Consider the following 21,994-nt stretch of genomic DNA (forward strand, 5'->3'; position numbering starts at 1 on the left):
GTGTCTATATGTGTGTACACATACTTGTGTGTGTGTGTACACATGCTTCTGTGTCTGCAGGTGTGTATGAGTATGTGTGCATATGTATGTGCCCGTGTGTACACATGCTTGTCTGTGTGCGCATGTGTATGTGTGTGTGTGCCTGTGTGTCCACATGCTTGTGTGCACGCATGTGCATGTGTATGAATGTGTGCCTGATGTGTGTCCACACGCATGTGTGTGCCTGTGTGTATGTGTGTGTGCTTGTGTGCACACACACAGTAAGCCCAGAGAGTGCAGAGCCCCTGGGTGCCACGTCCGACTGCTCAGCCTCAGACATCACTGCTGGCGTGAAGGTCGTCCTCTCCTCCTGGCTGTGTCTCCTGGAGCCCTTCCCCTCCCCCCATAGACCCCGGGGCAGGCGGAGCGGGGGAGCTGTTCCCCTGTCCCATCCCCTCCCACCCATGTCTCCCTGAGGACAAGCCGTCCTCCCCCAGCAGCGGACCAGCACAAGCCTGCCTGAACCAACAGGACCCACTCACTCACTCATAGTCAAGGACCCGCAGGCACAGCGCCTCGTGGCTTGAAACCGCAGGGATGGGTCATTTCACAGTCCCGGAGGTCATGTACAGTAGTCGTGTACAGATGTGAGAGTTGGACCATAAGGAAGGCTGAGCGCCGAAGAATTGATGCTTTCAAATTATGGTGCTGGAGAAGACTTTTGAGAGTCCCCCAGACAGCAAGGAGATCCAACCAGTCAATCCTAAAGGAAATCAGTCCTGAATATTCATTGGAAGGACGGATGCTGATGCTGCAGCTCCAATACTTTGGTCACCTGATAAGAAGAACTGAGTCATTGGAAAAGACTCTGATGCTGGGAAAGATTGAGGGCAGGAGGAGAAGGGGCAACAGAGGATGAGATGGTTGGATAGCGTCACTGACTCAGTGGACATGAGTTTGAGCAAACTCTGGGTGATGGTGGAAGACAGGGGAGCCTGGTGTGTTGCAGTCCACGGGGTCACAAAGAGGCACGATTTAGTGCTTGGACAACAACAGCAAGTCCTGGAGGTCAGAAGGCGGACCTGCCCCTGGGGCAGGATGGGGCAGGGGCCGGGTCAACGTGTGGATCAAGGTGTGGGCTGAGCGGCGTCCTTCCTGGGGCTCCAGGGGAGAGCTGCTCCCTGGCCTCTGTCCAGCCTGCTTTGCTGGGCTGCTGGTCCCTCCGTCCGTCCTCCAAGTGGGGGCCGGTGTCCTCACTTCTCTGATGCTGACTCTCCTGCCTCCACGTCCGAGGGCCCCAGCCACACTGGGCCCACCTGGGTGATCCCGGGTGCTTTCCCTGTTCCGGTTGGTTGATTAGCAGCCTTCACAACTGCCCCCCCTGCCTCCTTGCTGGCAGTCAGGCCCTGGGTATTCGGTGGGGTCACTGCCCTGCCTCCCGTAATCACCCAGTACAAGTCTGTCCCTGCAGGAGTGCAGGAGAACGGTCCCCGAGCGTGCGCTGAGGCTCCTGAGGGCTGATCTGCGGGGTGCCCTGGGGCAGGATGTGGGGGGCGCCACCTTCCCGGTCATGACAGTGGGGGCACCAGGCCTCCTGTTCCTGAAGCCTTGGCACCTGCTGGGACAGTGCCTCCTTGAAGCCTCAGAGCAGTCCCACAGGCAGCGTTGTCGTTCTCACATTACAGATGATGCAGCTGAAACCCAGAGAGGTTCTGTTCCTTGCTAATGTCACACAGCATCTAAGTCATCCAGCTGGGCTCATTCCAGGTCTGCTGACTGGAGACCCCTCTCCCTCTGCCCACGGGCCGTGCTGGTTTTCCTGTCTTAGTTTATGAACTTCTTCACCTGAGTGCCTGAGACTGAAGTCTCCTGGCCCCTCCGTGCTCGCATCGCGACCGTGTCCTCAGTCCTGATGCTGGTAGCCGGGCAGGTCCCTGGTTGACCTCAGCTCCCCTGCAGTGCTGAACGCACTCTGCCCTGCTGCTGGCCAGAGCAACTTCCGGCGGACTCTGCCCCTCAGCGAGCTGTCTGTTCCACGTAAATGTAAAGCTCTGCCTTTACATGTAGAAATGACCCAGTAACTGTTCCCCAGAGTGGGTGGCATCGGGAAGCTTCAGGGCTCACCTCCCGGCTCACCCTGCAGGCGGGTGGTGTGACGCAGGCTCATGCTCTCTGCGTTGCTCACTTGGTGAATTCGTTCTCTTGTCAAACCGTCCGCCTTCGTCCCCACTGCCTGTTCCCCTTTGGAAGCTGGTTTTATCCTCCATGCATATGATATTCCCTGTTATTTTCCCTTCAGGACAACTACACATTCGCCCAGCCCGGGATTCAGATGAAAGTGAAGATGCTGGAAGAGCTCGTGAGCCGCATTGATGGTAAGCCCGCATCCTGGGCGCCCCTCTTCCTGGGGGTGGGGGAGGACGGGGTGGAAGGCTCACCCGGTTGTCCCGGGACCCCCCAACTCATGCCGCGCCTTCTTCCGGGACTGCCTGGGTGCTGCTGGGGCCGGAGCCACTCCCGGTCCTTTCATGAAAGCGATACAGTCAGAGTTCAGCGCCGTCCCTTCGCAGGAAATAATGAGCGCGTCCCCGAAGCAGGCAGCCCTCAGTCTCATTAAGGCCAGCGGTTGTCACCATCCGGCGGCAGCCTGGTTGTTTATGGCCGGCCTCTGGCCTAGCGTTCCTGCCTCTGCACGTCATTTCGCTATCAAGGATGCCGGTATAATTTCTCCATGGAATCCAATTAATTACTGAGTCGGAAAAATAACATCTTTAATATTACAGAAAAATGATAGTGTGTGCCCAGCCGTTTTCGATTACGCTTTCATGTGTAGGTGGGGGCTTTGAAATACTTTCTATGTTCGTCCTTAAAATAATTCCCCCTGTGATGTGCTGACTGTCACATTGCAATAGCAGGGTTTAATTAAATGAACGTTGAAAGATGATGCTGGCCCAAGCGTACCCTCCTGAGCGTTTGTTAAATTAATGAGCAGAGCGTTAACGGAGTGATGCCGTGCAGAACTGGGCATGGGCCTGTGACACCAGGCGGTCAGCGGCGCTGTGCCGGGAGAGGCAGGCTGAGCCCCACGTGACCTCGACGGGTGACCACCGAATCTGCAGAGATGTCCACTCCGCTCAAAGCGGAGACACGCCGCCGGCGCCCCAGGGCCACCTTCCAAGGGTGTGGACGTCCCCTTTGCCCTTGCTGTACCCTCAGCTGTAGGTAGCATGTCCGTCCCCATCTTCCCAAGAAAGGCTCTTTTTTTGGGAAATGATCGAATGACATTATAAAACGGAGTCATACAAATTATGAACTCCATTCTGTCGCTTGATTGAATCTGATTTTCAGCTGTGTCTAATGGTTATTACCTAATTTCCATATTATGAAGTTCTGCACGGTTCTTCCAATAATACTTCATCTGATTCAGTATATTTAGCTGCTTGGCAGCCACCTATTCACAGCACAGTTTTTTTGCTTATGTAACTGCATTTATGTACGTTTGTTCTTAACTTCGTGGGGACATCTTTGTCGGATGATGTCGGGTTTTATTCCCTGCCAGGAGCTTCACACTTACCCCTCTCCCCGCACCCCCCCAGCCTCATTTGGATCTTTGAAGTACGACTTGCAGGACCCGTGAATTACACTTAGTGGCTCCTCTCCTGTTTCTCTGAGAAGGTGGATTTCGCGTTTCTGCGGAGGTTAGAAACGTGTGGTTAGTGCTCGTTTGTTCCAGGGCCGCGGTTTGGGAAATGCTTGAACCGATTTTCTCGGGTGCTGTGGTTCAGAAGCAGTGCATCAGAGATTCGCGGGGTGATGGTTTAAATGAGCAGCAACAGCAGCCGAAGGAATCCCAGCCAGGCCTGGGCTTCTCAGTAAACCCCCTTCTTATTTTCCCGTGGCTTCTGAGGAGGGCGTTTTCATTGTGGTGGTCCTGTTTAAATGATCGGTTCTTCACAACACAGGAGGCTCTGTTTGGTTGCAGGTTAAACTGGGTAACCTGTTTGTAACTGTTCTTCCAGCAAGACCTGAAAGAACCTCTGTGATGGCCTCAGAAGAAAAATTGCTGGGCCTTTCAAGCAGAAAGTGTCGGAACTGGGAGGGCTTGGGCCCTTTCTCATCAGCAGCCCCTGGGAGAGGCGTCCCAGGCCCCCTTCGCTCACTGTCCTCCTGAAGGACGACTCTGTGGGCTTGGACTGTGCAGGGGGCAGTGCGGATGGAGGGGGAGCCGCCGAAGGGGCGGGAAGGTCAGGGGACGATCAGAGTCACTGTCTCATTTTCTCGCTGTGACTACTGGCTAAAGAATTTCTGGAAAGCACTCTCAAGCAGTTTTCTGAGTAGTGCTTTACCCTACTCTCTGTTACCCTCAAATCTTTAGAAAAAGTCTGCTCCATAGACAGAAAGGTGGCATGACTGAAGAAAGAGGGTTTTGTCTGTAATGGAGGCCAGGTGGGAGGGTGACGGGCAGCGGCCTGAGAGATGGCCTGGGCGGTGGTAATCGTCTCAAGAGAGGGAGGCTGGTAATGAGAAATGCCAGGGGAGTCAGTCACCTGTGATCTTTGAGCAGGAGTTTTAGAACTTCCCACAGAATGAGAGATGGAGCATTGAGCCACTCAATTGGGGATATAAAAGGTGAGGGCAGGGGGACCTTCCACTTCTAGTGGTGATGGGCTAGTTAACTCCAACCAGATTTCTCACCCAGGAGACCGAAACAACGGATAAGATTATTTTTTGAAGCCAACTAAACAAATTGGGTGGGGGGTAGAAGGAAAGAGAGAAAAAAAGCAAAGAAAGAAGGTAAAAAGAAAACTCATTTCTTAAAAGCACTGAACTGCTAACAAGGAGACAAAAATTCCCTGGCCCTCTTCTGTGAGAATGCTAGAACCAGAGAGTTCTAGCTTTGTTTATCTCTCTCTCTCTCTTTTTTTCGTGTAAAATGATCTACACATAGTCAAAGCTAAGTATATATTCAAGGCCTCTTAAGGGAGGACAAACAGAAACAATGGAAAGCCAGGCCCACAAGGTGTTAAGTTTCTGTAATTCTCAGAAGCCCAGACTGAAGGCCACTGTTGTCCTGAGGGTACTTGTTTCCAGAAGAAATAATCCCAGTGGGGTGTGTAGTTTTGACAGCTTCATGGAGGGAAAGGGTCAAACCCTAGCCTGCCTGAGAAGGGGCATGCACGAAATGCCCAGGTGCTTCCTGAGACCCAGAAGCCTGACCCTCGGGGTGGAGCTGAAGCGAAGGTGCCTTCTTGCAGTCTCACCGGCCAAGCTTCTATCACCTGAGAGGACCAGGGCTGTTTGAACCGTGACTGCGGCGCTTCCCGACCAGAGTGGAGGACTTCAGGGAAGCAAAACAAAATCTTTCCTGAAAGAAGTCACCAGAAAGTTGTTCCTCAAATTGTCTCTCTCTCTTTTTTTCATGTAAAATGATCTACACATAATCAAAGTCAAATACATATTCAAGGCCTCTTAAGTGAGAACAAAGAGAAACCGCAGATAACAAGGCCCACAAGGTGTGAAGTTTCTGAAATCCTAAGGCACAGGCCATGAGACTAATCTCCTTAGTATGTATGAAGAAATATAAAAAAGAGAGTCTTGAAAGTATTTGCCTGGGTAATGAGAAACTGTGATTTTACATGAGAGGTGAAAAATACGATAATCAAATTAAAAAGTCAGGGTACAGATTTAACAAATTAGACGTGGCTATAGAGAAAATTAGTGAAATGGAAGATGGGTTGGAAGAAAATAGCCAAAATAAAGCATGGGGCGATAAGAATATGGAAAATACATGAAATAAGAGATATCAACGGTATGGCTAGAGAGCCTCATATTTATTTATTTAGAGTCATAGAGTGGAGAGAGAGAGAGAGTCAGAATTTGAGAAGACAATAACTTATTTTCCCTAACTACTGAAATGAGCCAATTCACACATTGAAGAGCCAGCCCGCTGAATTTCCGAGAGAATAAAGAGAAAACTGTATAAACACACAATAGTAAAAATTATTCGAAGACTAATTATTAAAGCAGCTAGAGTAAAGGATTATTTTCTAAGAATGGCTGTATGAGAACTGACTTCTCAACAGAAGTATGAGCAGATATCATCCATGTACTGAAAGGACTACAGCTGTCACCCTAGAGTCTGAAAAGTGAAAGTGTTCGTTGCTCAGTCGTGTCCGACTCTTTGCAACCCCAAGGACTGCAGCCCCCCAGGCCCCTCTGCCTATGGAATTCTCTTGACAAGAACACTGGAGTGGGTAGGTCTACATCCAGCAAAAAATATTCACATCCAAGAATGAATTTGAAAGTCCAAGAGGCCACCTAAATCTGAATTGTTTTTTTCTCACTGCTTCTAAGAAACTGTGTAATCAGGAAGGACAGCAGACCGAGTGCGCAGACCTCCCTTCACAACTTAACCCAGGACACGGTCACTGTGGTCTTCAGACCTCCCGGATGTGGTCTTCAGACCTCCCGGATGTGGCCTTCAGACCTCCCGGATGTGGCCTTCAGACCTCCCGGATGTGGCCTTCAGACCTCCCGGATGTGGTCTTCAGACCTCCCGGATGTGGTCTTCAGACCTCCCGGAAGGCGGCATGTCAGCACCCCATCCAGTCTGGGATGAGTCCGGTGGTCAGTGCAAAACATCTTGGGAAAAAGAGTGGGTATGTGGGCAACTTAGGGTAAAAGTCTGCATTGGGTGGAAGCTAGATCCCACTGTTGCTGGCCGAACAGACCTGACCCTGACCCTGATCCCGACCCTGACCCCCACACCTGTGTGCGTGGCTCAGTCGTGTCCGACTCTTTGCGGCCCCGTGGACTGAAGCCCACCAGGCTTCTTTGTCCATGTGATTCTGCAGGCAAGAATACCGGAGTGGGTTGCCATGCCCTTCTCCAGGGGATTTTCTCGACCTAGGGATCGAACCTGGGTCTCCCGCATTGCAGGCGGATTCTTTACTGTCTGAGCCACCAGGGAAGCCCATGAATACCGGAGCAGTGGGTAGCCTATCCCTTCTCCAGGGAATCTTCCCAACCCAGGAATCAAACGGGGTCTCCTGCATTGCCGGCGGATTCTTTACCAGCTGAGCCACCAGGGAAGTGCATGTGACCCCCACAGACAGCATGTAAATCTCCCTGTGAGCTTCCTCCCACACGGCACATCATCTGTGGCCTGGCCGAGGCTCCGGGTCTGTGCCGTCCCCTCCTGGGAGCCCAGGCTGGGAGAGGACCTGCTTTCAGGAGTTTGCTGGCCTCGTTCCTGTGACGGAGGGAAAAACTTGGGGGACTGTTCATGGACTCTTAATGCTTCAAAAGAAAGTGGTCCCCAGCGCTCAGCTGCATTTCATCGGCCAAACCGAGTCATGGGCTACAGCGAAAGTGGAAAGTCAGGAGGACAGGGACGTGTCCACATGCCCTGGGCCGGGCGGGCTTTGCTACCAGGGGAGGGGCGCGGTGGAGAGAGTGGGGCCAAGGCGGGCGCGCGTGCCCTCAGCATCTCTGCCGACATCAGTCTGCTCCCTGCTTAGGAAGTGATGCTTGTATGTAAAATTAACAGTTCACACCAATCATTTAGTAATTTACTGCTTCAATAATAAACATACGTTAACACGCCAGTGGGCTGATAGGATTTTAACGTACAAAGCTCTAGAGCTGAATTTTAACTCCATGTTACACCTGGCATGTTTACAAACCCTGAAAAGTGAAATCCCATATTTTTGCAGTGTATCTGAGTGACACACCTTGTGCATTTATTATTATGTCTCTTAAATCCAATGTTAACCTTTGAGGTTGCTGGTCCCTAGGGGCCCCCGGGTTCAATCCCTGGGCTTGCTTGTGGAGAGGCTGCAGGCAGAGCCCTGTGGCTGGATCCTGGGGCCAGGGCCTCCCCCCACCCCCCACCGTGGGGCAGCCCTCAATTTGTATTCTGAGCTCACACATCTTTTGTGGCACAAGGTAATGTAAGTGGAATATTTGCTATATCTTTTGATGAAAAAACCATGAGATCCTATATCAGTATTAAAAAGAGATATCTGAAGATAGCCTCAGCAGATGTGTAAATCTGGTTATGTCCATGCTGGGTGTTTTTCAGAAGACTGAAAATCAGATCTTAAAGAATTGCTTCACAGATGAGCGAGTTGTCCCGTGGAGAATGAAGTGGGCACAGAGAGGGACGCCCGCGGGTGGTTCCTGGTCGGGGAGCCTGCGGGCACAGGGTCTGTCCTGGGCAGCCAGGGGAGCGGCGGGGAGGAGGCAGGCACTCCCATCCCCAAAGGCCCGTGACTCCTTTGCAGGCCACGGTCTTCGGGGCTCTGCTCTCCGCTCTGGAGGGACCGTAAAGCGGAGGCCCCAGTGGGCCCGGGGGAAAAGGAGAGACCTTGTCATTGGTGGGCCAGTCTGGGCCGGATGGGCAGTGACTGTGGCCCAGAGGGAGTCCTGTCCACGCTCTAAACCATCCCGAGGCTATCTGGGGAGGCTGGGACCGCCCTCCAAGCTCTGTTTTCTCTTCCTGGAGGAAAAACCGGGAAGGAATCCTGCCAAGGCTTAGCGCTGTCAGACTCAGCGTAAAGAGAACGCCCACTTCAATTTGAGTTTCAGGTCAATGATGAACCATTTTTGGTGTGTTCAGTGCATTATTGGGCACCTACGGAACCCAGAGCTGCTTGGGCACAGGGCTGGGGACCTGGGCTGGTGTGGGTCCCTCTCTGCCCTCCCTGGCTCCACACCTGTGCCGGCCTGTGTACAGGGCTGGTCTGCAAAAAGGCCGCCTGTCTGCCTGCACTTGGGAGGCTCTCAGCGCGCTCACCTGCTCCGAAGCTGCAGGAAGGAGAGGCTGCGGCTGGGTGGGGTGGGGGCAGGTGTGCAGGCCTGTATGTGGTGGGCAGCCCACCCGAGGTCGGTCGACCTCGCGCTGTGGGGGGAAGAAGGAAAGGAGGTGCTGAATTTCTGTCCTTCTGTCGGGGCTGCTGCTCCATGAGCAGACACGGGGGGCTGGTTAAGGGGCCGGGTGTGAGGGTCAGAGGAGGAATGGACGTGGGGCCTGCCTTGGGCTCCTCGGAAATCCTTCTGCGGAACATCTCTGGCTTGCCCTGCACCGCCTCTTAGCGCAGGGCGGGATCCGGAGGGTTCAGGTTCCTGCCCTGCTCCCTGGCGGTGGGTTGGGTGGTGAGTGTAGTTCCCTGGGAGAGGCAGTGTAGGTGAGATGCTCAGAATGGCACCTGGCACATCGTGAACTCAGCCAACTCTGTACCCGTATTATGTCATCATCGTTTTAATCTTACCAACTGCAGAGCGGGCAGGGAACAGCGGGCGGGTTAGCCGTCCTTGGTTGGGGGTTAGTCTGGGGAATCTGCTTGGCCCAGCATGTGGGACCTGGCAGGAAGCCTCCCTCAGCAGGTGCCTTGGCCAGCCCAGGATGCCCCTTAGTGAGGCTGATACTGCCTGGGGGACCGGGGGCGCCAAGGGGGACGCTGCCTGTCATTATTATTAACAATTACACTTTCACCCTTAGGAGAAAAAAACGCCCATATGCATTGATGGAGAATAGTCCTACCTTCGTGTGTTAAAGCCTTAATCTGCGTGAGCATTTTCCCTTTCCCTGTGTTTTTAAATTTAGGTTAAATGCGATTTTAATGAAATTTCTCTGAAAGCTGTCTCGACTACATTGTAAGGTTAAAATTGACTTATTCTTTCAAGATAGAATTCAGTTACAGCTAGTAAACTAGATTCAGCTTTATTACCACCCAAGTGAAAATATTTTTATTACCGCTACAAGGTGAGCCTTCGGAGAGCAGAGGATAAATCAGTTGCCGGAGCGACCCCAGCCCGTGGAATGTTCAGTGAGCAGCAGTGAGCAGTACACGCTCCCTTCCCCTGCTGGCATCATTAGGCCCCGGCCTGGCTGATGTGAGCACGGGGGACGGAGGCCACGTCTCAGTGGAGGTGTGGGCCCTGGGACTCAGTGATGGGCACTGACGCCGGGCCCAGGAAGGCTTGTGGACGCGGCAGCGCCTCCGTGTTCCCTCCCCAGCCGTCTCCTGTCCCAGGCTGGGGCTTGGTCCCCGTGCCCAGCATCCTGATCATTCCAGCCGCTCCGTGCTGTGCCTGCCTGGGGCCAGTGGACGGCAGGTGGCCATGGGTTCTCACTCTCCGAGGAGGTGTCCGGTCGGTTTAACGTGCCTTCAGCCGAAAACCCACATGGCTATGTGGTTGCATTTTGGGGAGGAGGGATCTATTCAGTTCAGTTCAGTTGCTCAGTCGTGTCCGACTCACTGCGACCCCATAAACCGCAGCACGCCAGGCCTCCCTGTCCCTCACCAACTCCCAGAGTCTACTCAAACTCATGCCCATTGAGTCGGTGATGCCATCTATTAGTCCGAAAACAAAAAAGAGAATCAAAGAAGTAGAGGAAGTTTCCTGTAGTCTAGAAAATAACGTATAACACCTAGGTTCTAGTTCAGCCTCCGTCAGTGACTGAACTCGGTTGCTGCTGCTGCTAATTATCATCATCATCATCATCACAGTAACGGCAGCTAGCATCTATTAAGCGCCTGCAGCGTGTGAGGCCCTGGCTTCAGTTCTTTCTCGCAGTGCTGTGCTGGTGTTTCACAGCTCCTCTGGGAAGCGGCGCGTGACCTTCTCCATGACCGGAGCCCCGCCTGCTCTCTGTCCCCCACGGACAGGATGGTCTCCGTGTGGCATCCAGCTCTGGTACCGAACACGGGAGAGCCCACCCAACCTGTCTCCCAGCCATGCGGGGGGCCCGTGGGTCCTGGCACAGAGTCGTGTGTGCCCCGCTCCTGCCCCAGGTTTCCCTGGGGAGTGGCGGCCTCTGGCCGCGCCGTAGAAGTGCCCACTGCCAGACCTCTACCTTCCTCCCGGGCCGCCTGCCCATACCTTGTGCCTGTGGGGACGGAGGACAGAAGGTCAAGCTTGCCTTCTTTGAAGGCAGAGCGGACGTCCCTTCTCCTGGCTTCCAGCAGGCGCCCGCGTCCCCACGTCCCAGCCTCCAGCACGGCGCCCAGCATGCCCGCAAGCTCGGTACCGATTGCTGAATTACCAGTTGGGTGATTGCTGCGCTTCCGGCTCAGGAGGGCGCCCCCAGCGTCTGGGGCCTCACTGCTTCTGTTCAGTTTGAAGATGAAGCTCCCTGTTTACAAGGAGCCTGATTGGGGTGGGGGTTAGAGCAGTTCCGTGTTGGTTATTCTAGTCTCTGGACGTTCGTGGCACCACGCAGGTTTCCTCGGAGGCCTTTATTTTGCCAAGACTCTCCCATCCTCACCCTCTTGCCCATTAGGCCGCAGGATGGGTGGTCGGACGGGTGGAAAAGCTTGTGATCTGAGCCGGTGCACCGCCTCTAGCAGGGACAGAGCAACGCTGCGTACAGGCCAGGCAGCGGCAGTTCCTAGCTGCTCGGAGAGGGCCGACCCTCCCTGAGAAGTGTCCCACCTCAGCGTGAATCCTCTGCCCACGCCCGTCCCCCCACAACCCTCCCCCACTGGCTGAGCGGGGCCTTCTACATTGGGGTCCGAGGCCTCTTGGACCGGCTGGCTCCTCCCACTCACTGACCTGGTGCTGCTGTGGAGGCAGCGTGCTGTCTGTGCAAGAGCCTTGACCCCAGGGACCACCACTCAGATGCATTTCCCTGCACCCTCAGGAGTGTCAGATACTCAGGGAGGGGGCAATGCCCACCCGAGTGCCCGGGAGGACTCGGCTCCGCTGTGTGGGAGGGCCAGGCCAGCCTGCTGTGAAGGGTCATTGGCTCAAGGATCCGGGGCTCAGCATTCCTGTAATCCTGCCCCCTGCCCTCTGATCCCTGCCCCCTGCCCCCTGCCCCCTGGCCTCCACCCTCTGCCCCCTGCCCCTTGCCTGCCTTTGTTGCAGGGGCCCAGTCCCAGAGGCTCCCCCTGTGGTCCCAGGCCCTCGGGTTCAGGACTGCTGCCCCTCCTGCCGTCTCCAAGGCCAGGGTGTTGTGCGGAGCGAGTCGGGCTGGGCTGCCACCTGGGGACCTCCTTGCCCGTCTCTGTTCCCTCTCATCCGTCCTTTCTGGGCCTCGGAGCCTCCCCAGCCCTTGTGTTTTCCTCCCAATTGAAGCTTGGTTTTAGATGTCCCGCCTGGGCCAGTAGAGAGAGATTTATTTTCCTAAAATTAGGAGCCAACTGTCCTCCCGTGTTGGGGCTGGCTGGGTCCCGGGAGGGCTTTGGGGCTGGCGGCCGGCAGGTGGGACTGCACTCAAGTCCCCAGCAGGACTCGAGGGGCCTTTTAAGGCCTAGAGCCGCGGCGTCCTTTGGCTTTGACCGGTGAGGACGTTCTGTCCTATGTGAGGTTATGGAACGTTAACAGTTGCTCCGGGAGTTCTTCCTTCCAGGCCTGCACTTACACCGGATCGTAAAAGACGCCCCATTTAGAGGGAGGCCCTCAGATGGCCTGGCCACCAACACCCAGCCCACTTGGCAGCCGCAGAAAGGAGGGGAGGTGGGCTGTCCCTCAAGGGCTGTGAGGCGGGTGGGTGCTGGTGCTAGAGACACGCGCCTCGGCCTTGGTCCCAGCTCCGCAGGCCACACTGGGGCCACCTTTGGCTGCCCAGGTGGGGGTGTGTTCACTCAGGAGGCAATGATGACCACCCCGGTGGGTGATGAGAGGCGAGCCCCTGAGGTCCCACTCTGCTGTTTAGCTTCTTTGCTCTTTAATGATGACATCTTTGTGACCCTCCACCCGAGACCAACGTTCCAGGTTTATCGCCAAGCCGAGACCAGTTAATTAACTTCTAAGTGGAGACTTCCAAAGAGAGCGGTAGAGCGATTCCCCTCGACCTTAGGAAGAAAGACTCGTCTTGGTTCTGAGTGTGGGTCATCAAAGCTGGTCTCGAGATGATTCCCCGAAGCCGTTGTTGTTGGCGGTTACTAGTGGCTGGAGAGAATGAGTGTCTTTACCTCCTTCCCTCTAAAAGAACCAGCATCCCTGGGAAGTCAGGAGGGGAGCAGCAGCCTCACGGGGAGTGAGTGGGGGGCAGAGTCCTCCCAGTAAACCATCTGGCCTCTCAAGAAGGCAGAGGTGGCACCTGCTGTTTCTGTAGAGGTGGCCCTGGGGTGGATCTGGGCCGTGGTCTGGGTGAGCCCGCCTTCGGGAGTGGTTTTCCCGGCTGGTCCGAGCTCCCAGCTCCACCTGCAGTCACACCCCTGTCACTGCTCAGGGAACAGTGCAGTCCTCCGTGCCCGGAGAACGTTCCAGAAGCTGACCGGGGATCTGAGCCCCGCTCTCCTGACACTGTAACCAAAGGTCTCTCCTCCTGTCTGGCCGGGCTCTCATCTCCCTGAGGGAGCCCCCAGGCCAGAGGCCCAGACTCAGGCCTGCTCCCCGCCAGACACGGAGCTGATGAGGTGTTTGCTGTGGGGGGTGCCGTGGGCTTGGGGAGCGGGGTCGTGGGTCCCGGGCCCTGCACTGCCTCCCCATCTGCCCGCCCCCCGGCCCCTCCCAGCGGGGCCCTCTGTCCTCCTGGTGGCCTCTGGGGGTGGCTGTGGCAGGTCAGCGTGTGGCCGGGAGCCTGCAGCTGCTGGGCCGGCCTGACGTGCCCCTTCCTCCTGCCACCCTGGTCCTTGGCCGGGGGTCCTGGGGTGGCTGGGCTCTGCCTCTCCTTGGGCCCTGGTGTCTTCTAGCCGGTTACTCTTTCTGTACAGCCAGCCCAGCGAAGAGGAGGCTGGGGGAGCCCAGAACGGGGCCTCCTGCTGCAGAGAGGCCTGTGTTCACTGTCAGCGGCTCTTGTTTTTGTTCTTTATCTTTTTAACTGATTAGAGAATTGAAATCCGCTCCCTTCCCCCCAGATCAAAGCCTACCCGGGCCTCGCCCAGCAGCAGCATGGTGTTGTTAAGCCTGCGCTCGCCTTTCGGGTGGGCGGCAGGGGCATTGGTGGGGGGAGCCCTGTGAGGGGTTTCCTTTGTCGGGTTTCTGCATGTGAGCGGTTAGGTCCCCTCTTGTTTCCAGTGAAATGGAAATCTCAAGTCCAGTGTTATCACTAGCCAAATTACCTTTATCGGTGACAGAGCATCTGCTCACAGTTACTTATAAAACCGGAAAAATGCCTCCAGCATATACACTGGCGCCCCGATGTATATGAACAGGAAGTAACGGCTCGAGCTTAGGCATCCGTTTGTCAGCACGTTCAGAACAGGAGGCAGCCTCCCTGGACGTTCACTGTGTGCGTTGGGGGCTTGGGGGCTTCGGGGGGCAGCAGTGCCCGGCCCACTGTATCCGTCTCCATCATTGCTTTCAAAGAAAGTAGGTCTTCAGTGAGGAGCGGCCACCTCCACGTGATCACGGAGCGCCCGCCGCTGTCCTGGCACGGCTGCTCCTTTGGTCCCGAGTCAGCTGGGATGGCCGGGCCGGGGGGGCAGGCTGCCGGGCAGGCGCTCCCCGAGGACCCCCCTGAGGTCCTGCAGAGCCTCGTGGCTGAAGCTCGCGTCCCCGCTGGGTGGTCCCGGGGCTGCCCGCTTCATTCCTCTCGGGAGCGCGAGGCTGTGTTGGGCAGAAGAGAAGCCCAGGCCCCTTCCAATGAAACAGACCACCTGGGGCTCGGAGCTGCGTCTTTCTTTCTGTCCTCTGAGCTCCTGGAGGACAGGACAGCGGCTTTGCCTTCTCTGCGCCTTCAGTGTCACGGGTGTTGGGGTTGTGGAGGCCCCCGTTCCGTCCTGGAAAGAGCTGATCCGTGAGGAACCTCTGCCCACGTCCTCGTGGAGTTGACGCCGTGGGCCTCATTCTGAAGACACCCTGGCTGTGCCCAGGGTGGTGGCACCTGGAGACACCTGGCAGGTCTGTGGGCCTGACCAGCATCACGGGGCCCATTCCGGACGCGGCAAGGGACAGTCCTGAGTCTGTGCTGCGGTGTGTGCCCTGGTCGGGCCCCCTCCCTGCCCTCACACGGGCCCAGGCAAGCATGCTGTGGGCAGGAGCTGCCCAGCGGGCTGTCGGTCCTGGCGCCCTGGCTGGGATGGGCTTCTCCGGCCGAGCCTGCCCGGTGCCTGGTGAGGTCGGGCTCAGGCGGAGCTGCGGAGGAGAAAAAGGGCCCGTTTTGACTGTTGGGTTGGGTTCCTTCAGTGACAGATGTTCCAGAAACGTGTTTAATTTTCCAAATCTGTTTGCTCGCTGGTTTACGTTAGAAAAGTGACACATGCCTCCCAGGCACTTACTGGAGTTGTTTGTTCTCCCTGCTGGTAAATGGTCCCCTTTCGCTTCAGCTGACGAGGCCAGTGGCACTGCAGGCGAGGGGGCCTGGCTGGGGGTCCCGGGCAGCTCATTCATAGCCCCCGCCCGGCCCCCGCCTCTGAGCCACGTCCGGCTCCAGCCCAGCTCCACTCGATGCACAAACGTGCCGGGCACTCGCCACACACCAGGCCTGGCTCCATGCCAGTCGCTGGGCTCAGACAGGGTCCTGCTCTGTGAGCACTGAGGTCCGGGGTGGGGGGAACCCCGGGGGCCTTCGACGGCTCCTCGGCTGGTGAGCCGCTGCCTTGCTGTGTGGGAGGAGAGGACGGGAACCAACGCCCAGGGCACCGCAACCCCTGAAAAGTCACCTGGGAGTCGGCCCTTACTTCACGATTATTAAAACCCTGTGAGCCCCAGCTGCCCTGGGGGTTAGGGGCCCGAGTGCCCGCGGGCCTGGCCCAGCCCCCCGCCGCCCACTGTTCACTGTGCATGGCCATGGAGCTCTGTCTGAGCTCCGCCACGTGTCCCTGTGTGTTCCCCATCCTCTCGGACCAGCGCGCGCACCTGTCGGGTCGGGCTGGCCCTAACCCCCTTCCTGGGGTGGGGCGCGGGGCCTGCCGATGGGGCGCAGGCTCAGCACGCTGGCATGTCGGGGTCACTGCTGCCCCGGCGTCTGCCGTGCTCCTCCGGGAGGAGGTGCCGCTCTCGGAGCAGAAGAGCCCGGTCCTTGCTAGCTCTGGGGGAGGTCACTCGGGTGGGTGTAGGCGGTTTCCAGGCGGGCCTGGGGCCTCGGGGAGGGGTGCGGTGGGGGCCGGCGGGCGTCCAGGTCCTGCTGGTGGAGGAGAGGGGTGCGGTGGGCCGGTGGACGTCCAGGCCCTGCTGACCCCACGGTGGGGGCCGGCGGGCATCCAGGCCCTGCTGACCCCGCGGGGCCTGTTTGCTCGGGCGGGTGGACGGGGAGGGTGCGGCGGGGCTGGCGGGCGTCCAGGCCCTGCTGGTGGAGGGGAGGGGTGCGGTGGGCCGGTGGACGTCCAGGCCCTGCTGACCCCACGGTGGGGGCCGGCGGGCGTCCAGGCCCTGCTGGTGGAGGGGAGGGGTGCGGTGGGCCGGTGGACGTCCAGGCCCTGCTGACCCCACGGTGGGGGCCGGCGGGCGTCCAGGCTCTGCTGACCCCACGGTGGGGGCCGGCGGGCGTCCAGGCCCTGCTGACCCCGCGGGGCCTGTTTGCTCGGGTGGGTGGACGGGGAGGGTGCGGCGGGGCTGGCGGGCGTCCAGGCCCTGCTGGTGGAGGGGAGGGGTGCGGTGGGCCGGTGGACGTCCAGGCCCTGCTGACCCCACGGTGGGGGCCGACGGGCGTCCAGGCCCTGCTGACCCCACGGTGGGGGCCGGCGGGCGTCCAGGCCCTGCTGGTGGAGGAGAGGGGTGCGGTGGGCCGGTGGATGTCCAGGCCCTGCTGACCCCATGGTGGGGGCCGGCGGGCGTCCAGGCCCTGCTGACCCCGCGGGGCCTGTTTGCTCGGGCGGGTGGACGGGGAGGGTGTGGCGGGGCTGGCGGGCATCCAGGCCCTGCTGGTGGAGGGGAGGGGTGCGGTGGGCCGACGGGCGTCCAGGCCCTGCTGGTGGGGGAGGGGTGTGGTGGGCCGGTGGACGTCCAGGCCCTGCTGGTGGGGGAGGGGTGCGGTGGGCCGGCGGGCGTCCAGGCCCTGCTGGTGGAGGGGAGGGGTGCGGTGGGCCGGTGGACGTCCAGGCCCTGCTGACCCCACGGTGGGGGCCGGCGGGCGTCCAGGCCCTGCTGGTGGAGGGGAGGGGTGCGGTGGGCCAGTGGACGTCCAGGCCCTGCTGGTGGAGGGGAGGGGTGCGGTGGGCCGGCGGGTGTCCAGGCCCTGCTGACCCCGGGGGGCATGTCTGTCTCCGCAGAGCCAGTGCACCGGCACCTGGACCAGCACGAGGTGCGGTACCTGCAGTTCTCCTTCCGCTGGATGAACAACCTGCTGCTGCGGGAGCTGCCCCTGCGCTGCGCCGTGCGCCTGTGGGACACCTACCAGGTGAGGCCCGGGGCCCGCGTCCCTGCGTCCCTCCTCCAGGGCCGGCCGTGTGTGTCCCCACGAGGGCCGGGCCCCGCGTCCTCCGTCCAGGGCCGGCCGTGTGTGTCCCCTCGAGGGCCGGGCCCCCTGTCCTCCCCCGAAGGGCCCGGCTGTGCCCTCCCCTCCAGGGCCGGCTGTGTCCCCCTCACAAGGGGCTCGCACGTGTCCTCCGCCCCTCACATCCTGCCACGTTCTGCTCTGGGTCTATTTGCTGCCCTTGATTTTGCCTTCAGAGCCTGTCTCCACTGAAACGTGGCCTTTTGGAAGTCCATTTCTTGCCACCTGATGAGCTGAGAGCGGGAGAAGAGCTTTCTGTTGTCTGTCTGTGTCTGGGTTCCGTCCCGCCCTGCCGCGGAGCTGTCCCGGGTTCGGGGGCGGGGGTGGCGAGGCAGCTGTGACTCCAGGGGATCTCCGGCCGTGTCCACCAGAAACACTCCTGCTCAGGACTCACCCGTCGTCTGTGTTTCCAGTTGATTTTTAAAAGTCGCTGACAGGCGCGGTGGACTCGAAAATTTCCTCCTCTCCACCGATTTTGATGAAATTCATTTCTTCAGGAGATTGAGTTTTCTGGAACAAACCACCTTTGTCCCCTCGAGAGTGGCGTTGCTTATTTTGGCGTCTTTCCATTTTCTTGAAGATGTTTGCTGAGGCTGCGCTGGGGACTCCACACAGCCTTTCCACCCCACTCACGGCAAGCGGGCGCCCTGTGTGGACTCGGGGTGGGATCCTCGTAGAGGCTGGGTTTTATTCTTAACTCCGGGAGGCAAGGTTCCTCCTGCCCTGGACATCAGCTCTTCATGAGCTTAGACAGGGAGGTGCCTGCCGAGGCTGGGAAATGGGGCCCCAGGCTGCGGGCTTCTTTGCAGGGCAGGCACCCCATGGAGATGGGGTGGGGGCCCCGGGGCCCTAAGCAGGCTGGACGGGCCTCGCCCCGCCTCCTTGTCAAGCAAGCCCTTGGCCTGGGTGCTGTGTGTGTCCCCGCCAGCCCCGTGCGCCAAGCTGGTTTCTCCCAGGCCACGGAGAACAGTAGCCCAGAGCTGTGTTCTTGACGCTGCCCGTATGCTTCACGCCCGGTGGGGCACCCGGGCTGTTCTGGGCTCTGAAGCTCTGGGTTTGGACTTTGCTCCTGTTTGCAGCGTGTATGTTCTAGGGGTGTTGGCTACAGAAGCCGTGACTGGTCACTAGACGGCACTCAGATCCCTTTTCTAGGCACTTGGTGGCCACAGAATTTCTAACCACTAATATTTACTGGGACATAAAGTGTTTTTTTTGGGGGGGTGGTCGTTAAAGTGGCCGGCAGCCTGGTCTTATCAGTTAGGTCTTGGCAACACCGCAGGAGACAAAACTTAATATCCCGTAAATTGCAAATGCTCTTCACTTGTGATGGGTTAGGCTGAGATCCCGGCCCCCCCTCATTAAGCACAAAGTTCTCTGTAGTGCTGTCCCCATTATGAATAAATTAGGTATTAAATCAGTCGCGTTTTGAGGAGCCGAAAATGGATCTGCGGCGTCTGTGGCCCTGCACCACTTCCCTACGACTCCTAATAGGTATTAAAACTTTAAGTGCAATTGTGGCATCTTTATTGAGTTAATTTTCCTGAAATTAAATTTCATCATGAATTGACTCATTTGTACCACGGACTCATTGTTGAACTGACAGTACCCTGGTCATAAACCTTTTCATATCTTAAAAATTGGGGGTATTTCTATTTTACAGGCCCAAGTAACCATGAAATTGTATTGCATCTTTTGGCAATGAAAATACACAGTAATCATCGGATGGCAATCGGGCGATTAGTCTCCCCTAAACCGGGGTGTTTATTACCTGGGCCCTTACCGGTTTCCTCAAGTCCTTAATCCCTCACGGGGCAGCCGAGCATCCTCCTGGGATGCGTGTCGACAAAAGGTTATGGATTAGCACCTACTCTGTCCCAGGCCGTGAACTTGGCACGACACAGCCGTGAACGAGGGGCAGAAGTCACGGGGAGGGAATCGGCAACTAAACAGCACAGACCACCCAGAAGTGGCCCAACCGGCCAGGAGGTGAGCCTGCTCCCGGGCACGTCCTGTGCCCACACAGCGGGGTGCCGGCTGCCCTGGGGGCTGCGGTGGCTCAGTGGCCTGTCCAGCTCCCAGAGAGCCTGGGCTGTGGGAGGGAGCTGGTGGAAAGGAGGCATCCTGCCCTCCATGTGGATTTTGGTGACCTCGGATGAGACAGAAGGTTCTGGGCATGTGTGCCGTGCAGCTTCGGGGCTGAGACATCCAGTCAACCGGGATTCTTTCTGCCTTGCTTGGGTCCTCCCTGCCGCTTACCTCCCCTCCCTGTGGGCCTCCCAGCCCCCCGTGGAGGAAGCCTGGGCTTCCTGCCTGGCAAGTGGGGGCTGCACCGGGCTGCCAGCTCTGAGAGAGCACGTGGGTGTTTCCAGGCCACATGGCTGCCCCCTGCTTCCACGTGGACCATGAGGCCGAGCTCTGGGGCCGGCCCCCAGGGCAGCGGGGGCCAGGCCTGGGCCACAGTGGGCCGAGCGGCCAACGGGGACGGCTGAGCTGCACGTTTAGGGAGCGCCTGACACCAGGGACCCTGCCTAAGGGAGAGCTGTGCCAGCCTCTGCTCCGCCCTGCTCCCGCCTCACCTCCAAGCCTGCGTTCCAGCCTCAGCGGGTCTCCCTCACTGACCTTCACACACCTTCTCTGGAGGGGCTTTCCCGGTGCCTCAGTGGTAAAGGCGCCCAAAGCAGGAGATGCAGGAGATGCAGGTTTGATCCCGGGGTCAGGAAGATCCCTCAGAGAAGGAAATGGCGACCCCCTCTAGTATTCTTGCCTGGAGAATCCCATGGACAGAGGAGCCTGGCGGGCTTGGGGGACAAAACTCACCTTTTTGTCGGAGCTGCTTGACTTCCTCCCAGATCACAGGAGGGGGTGTGCCTCCCGTGCGACTGGGGTCCCCGACCCCCTAGACACTCTGGGGTGTGCACTGGGCTGCAGTCCCACCGTGCGGGTGATGACACGTGAGCGGCTTCTCCCAGCATCTGTGGAGTGACACCGCCCTCCCTGTGAGTGTAACAGCCCTCCCCCAGGGGGACCTGCCGGAGAGGGGACAGCCAGGAGGGTCAGTGCCTGCAGATTTCCTGAAAGACAGGAGATGAAAGTGCATTTTCTGGCTTGTGTTTCTCTTTTCCTAAGTGGCATTAGAGTGTCAGCCAGCTCAAGATTGCTGCAGCTATTTGGGGTCTTTTGAGGTTCTGTACAAATTTAGGTTTGTTTTTCTACTTGTGTGAAAAGTGCCTTGGGAATTTTGGCAGGGAAGGCCTTGAGTGTGTGGGCTACTGTGGGTTAGAGGGACATTTCCACTGCACTAATTCTTTCAGCCCGCGAATGAGAAGTGTCTCTCCGTTTATCTGTTCTTCTTCAGCTTCATTTATCAGTCTTTTAGTTTTCAGTGCACAGATTTTTCCCTTCCTTGATTAGATTTATCCCCAAGTATTTTATTCTTTTTGATGCAATTGTAAATGGGATTGTTTACTTAATTTCTCTTTCTGATGGTTCATTGTCAGTGTACAGAAATGTAAATGAGTTTTCTATATTGATTTTTTCTTTTTTATCCTGCAACTTTCCTCAACTTGTCCAAGAAGAAGAAATGACGCTCAGTTGTATCTGGCTCTTTGTGACCCTGTGGACTGTAGCCTGCCAGGCTCCTCTATCCATAGGATTTCCCAAGCAAGAATACTAGAGTGGGTTGCCATTCCCTTCTCCAGGGGATCTTCCCGACTCAGGGATTGAACCTGGGTCTCCTGCATTGCAGGTAGATTCTTTACCATCTGAGCCACCAGGGAACCCCAACTTGTCCAAAGGAAATGAGATTATCTCCCAGAGATGTCTGCCCCCTCCTTATATGGTGGCCAAGATACGGAGCACCTGACCACCGTGGACCGGGTATACAGACTCTTCTTAGGGTCTAGCATTGCTGTTGCCTTGATTTTTACATCCTCTGGAAGAAATTCAAAAAGTCACAGTTAGGCCACAGATTTGCTTTCTGGAGCTTGGCCCGATGTGTCCCAAGGGTGGGGAGTGTTCTCCAGATTTCCAGTCCAATTTCCTGTGACCTTTAGTTAATGACCGTGAGGAGAAGGCAGCGGTCTGCCTGGGGCCCCAGGGAGATGACTCAGCATTGCTGGTGAGGATTGACTCCTTCCAGGGCTCTGGGGGCCTAGGCTTTGCCATCTCAGGATGGTGTCCTGGGCCAGCTGTTGGCTTCTTCTCACCGTGTGAGCATCAGGATTCCAAGATGTTAGCTTGGCTCCTCAGAGACCTCCTGGTACTTAACTGCTGAGCTCAGAGAGGCCCACCGATCGGAGAACAAGCCTGACCTGGGTTCACGGAGCCTCCTGGCGCCAGTTGCATTGCTGTAAATAAACCTGTGGACGGTGATTAAATTAACCAACAGGCCTCCTTCCTTCACTGCTTGTTTTCTGAAATTCTGTATTCTTTTATTTCACCATGAGAGCGTGTGCAGACGCATCAGAGAAGAGAAAACTCTCCCCCTTGAGAGTCTCCCACTCGACGTACAGAGCGGCTGTGGAAGCATGCTGGTGTTTCTCCCGTCTTTATTAGCAGGTTTTTAGACATAATACAGTCGCATATGGCATATGATTGTGCTCTCTGCATTTGTTATATTGTCCCATCATAATGTTTTTTTTTTTCTTTTTTTCTATATTAGTTTCTAGTCTTTATAGCCGTTGCCTT

The 21,994-nt window shown here is 57.2% G+C and overlaps 1 protein-coding gene and 1 long non-coding RNA gene across 4 annotated transcripts in view; one reads left to right on the forward strand and one right to left on the reverse strand.

The window, feature by feature from the left end:
* Positions 1-21,994, forward strand: part of TBC1D22A (TBC1 domain family member 22A) — a 260,169-nt gene that overhangs the window by 180,044 nt on the left and 58,131 nt on the right. For 2 of the 3 annotated variants that reach the window (XM_081595008.1, XM_081595010.1), the window contains 2 exons: positions 2,279-2,354; positions 17,085-17,212. In XM_081595008.1, coding sequence (XP_081451134.1) covers positions 2,279-2,354; positions 17,085-17,212 — 204 coding nt within the window. Of the gene's footprint in view, positions 1-2,278; positions 2,355-17,084; positions 17,213-17,484; positions 18,874-21,994 lie in introns of those variants that run through there. The other variant, XM_081595009.1, reaches the window with a different exon arrangement.
* Positions 9,673-20,197, reverse strand: LOC145546879 (uncharacterized). The gene is made up of 3 exons (XR_014083363.1): positions 20,126-20,197; positions 15,733-15,997; positions 9,673-15,009 (listed from the first exon to the last, which is right to left on the reverse strand). It is a non-coding gene; the product is annotated as an uncharacterized LOC145546879 (long non-coding RNA).

The sequence above is a fragment of the Giraffa tippelskirchi genome, chromosome 4 (assembly GCF_054371585.1).
Source record: "Giraffa tippelskirchi isolate mGirTip1 chromosome 4, T2T-mGirTip1v1.2.pri, whole genome shotgun sequence".
Taxonomy (NCBI): Eukaryota; Metazoa; Chordata; class Mammalia; order Artiodactyla; family Giraffidae; genus Giraffa; species Giraffa tippelskirchi.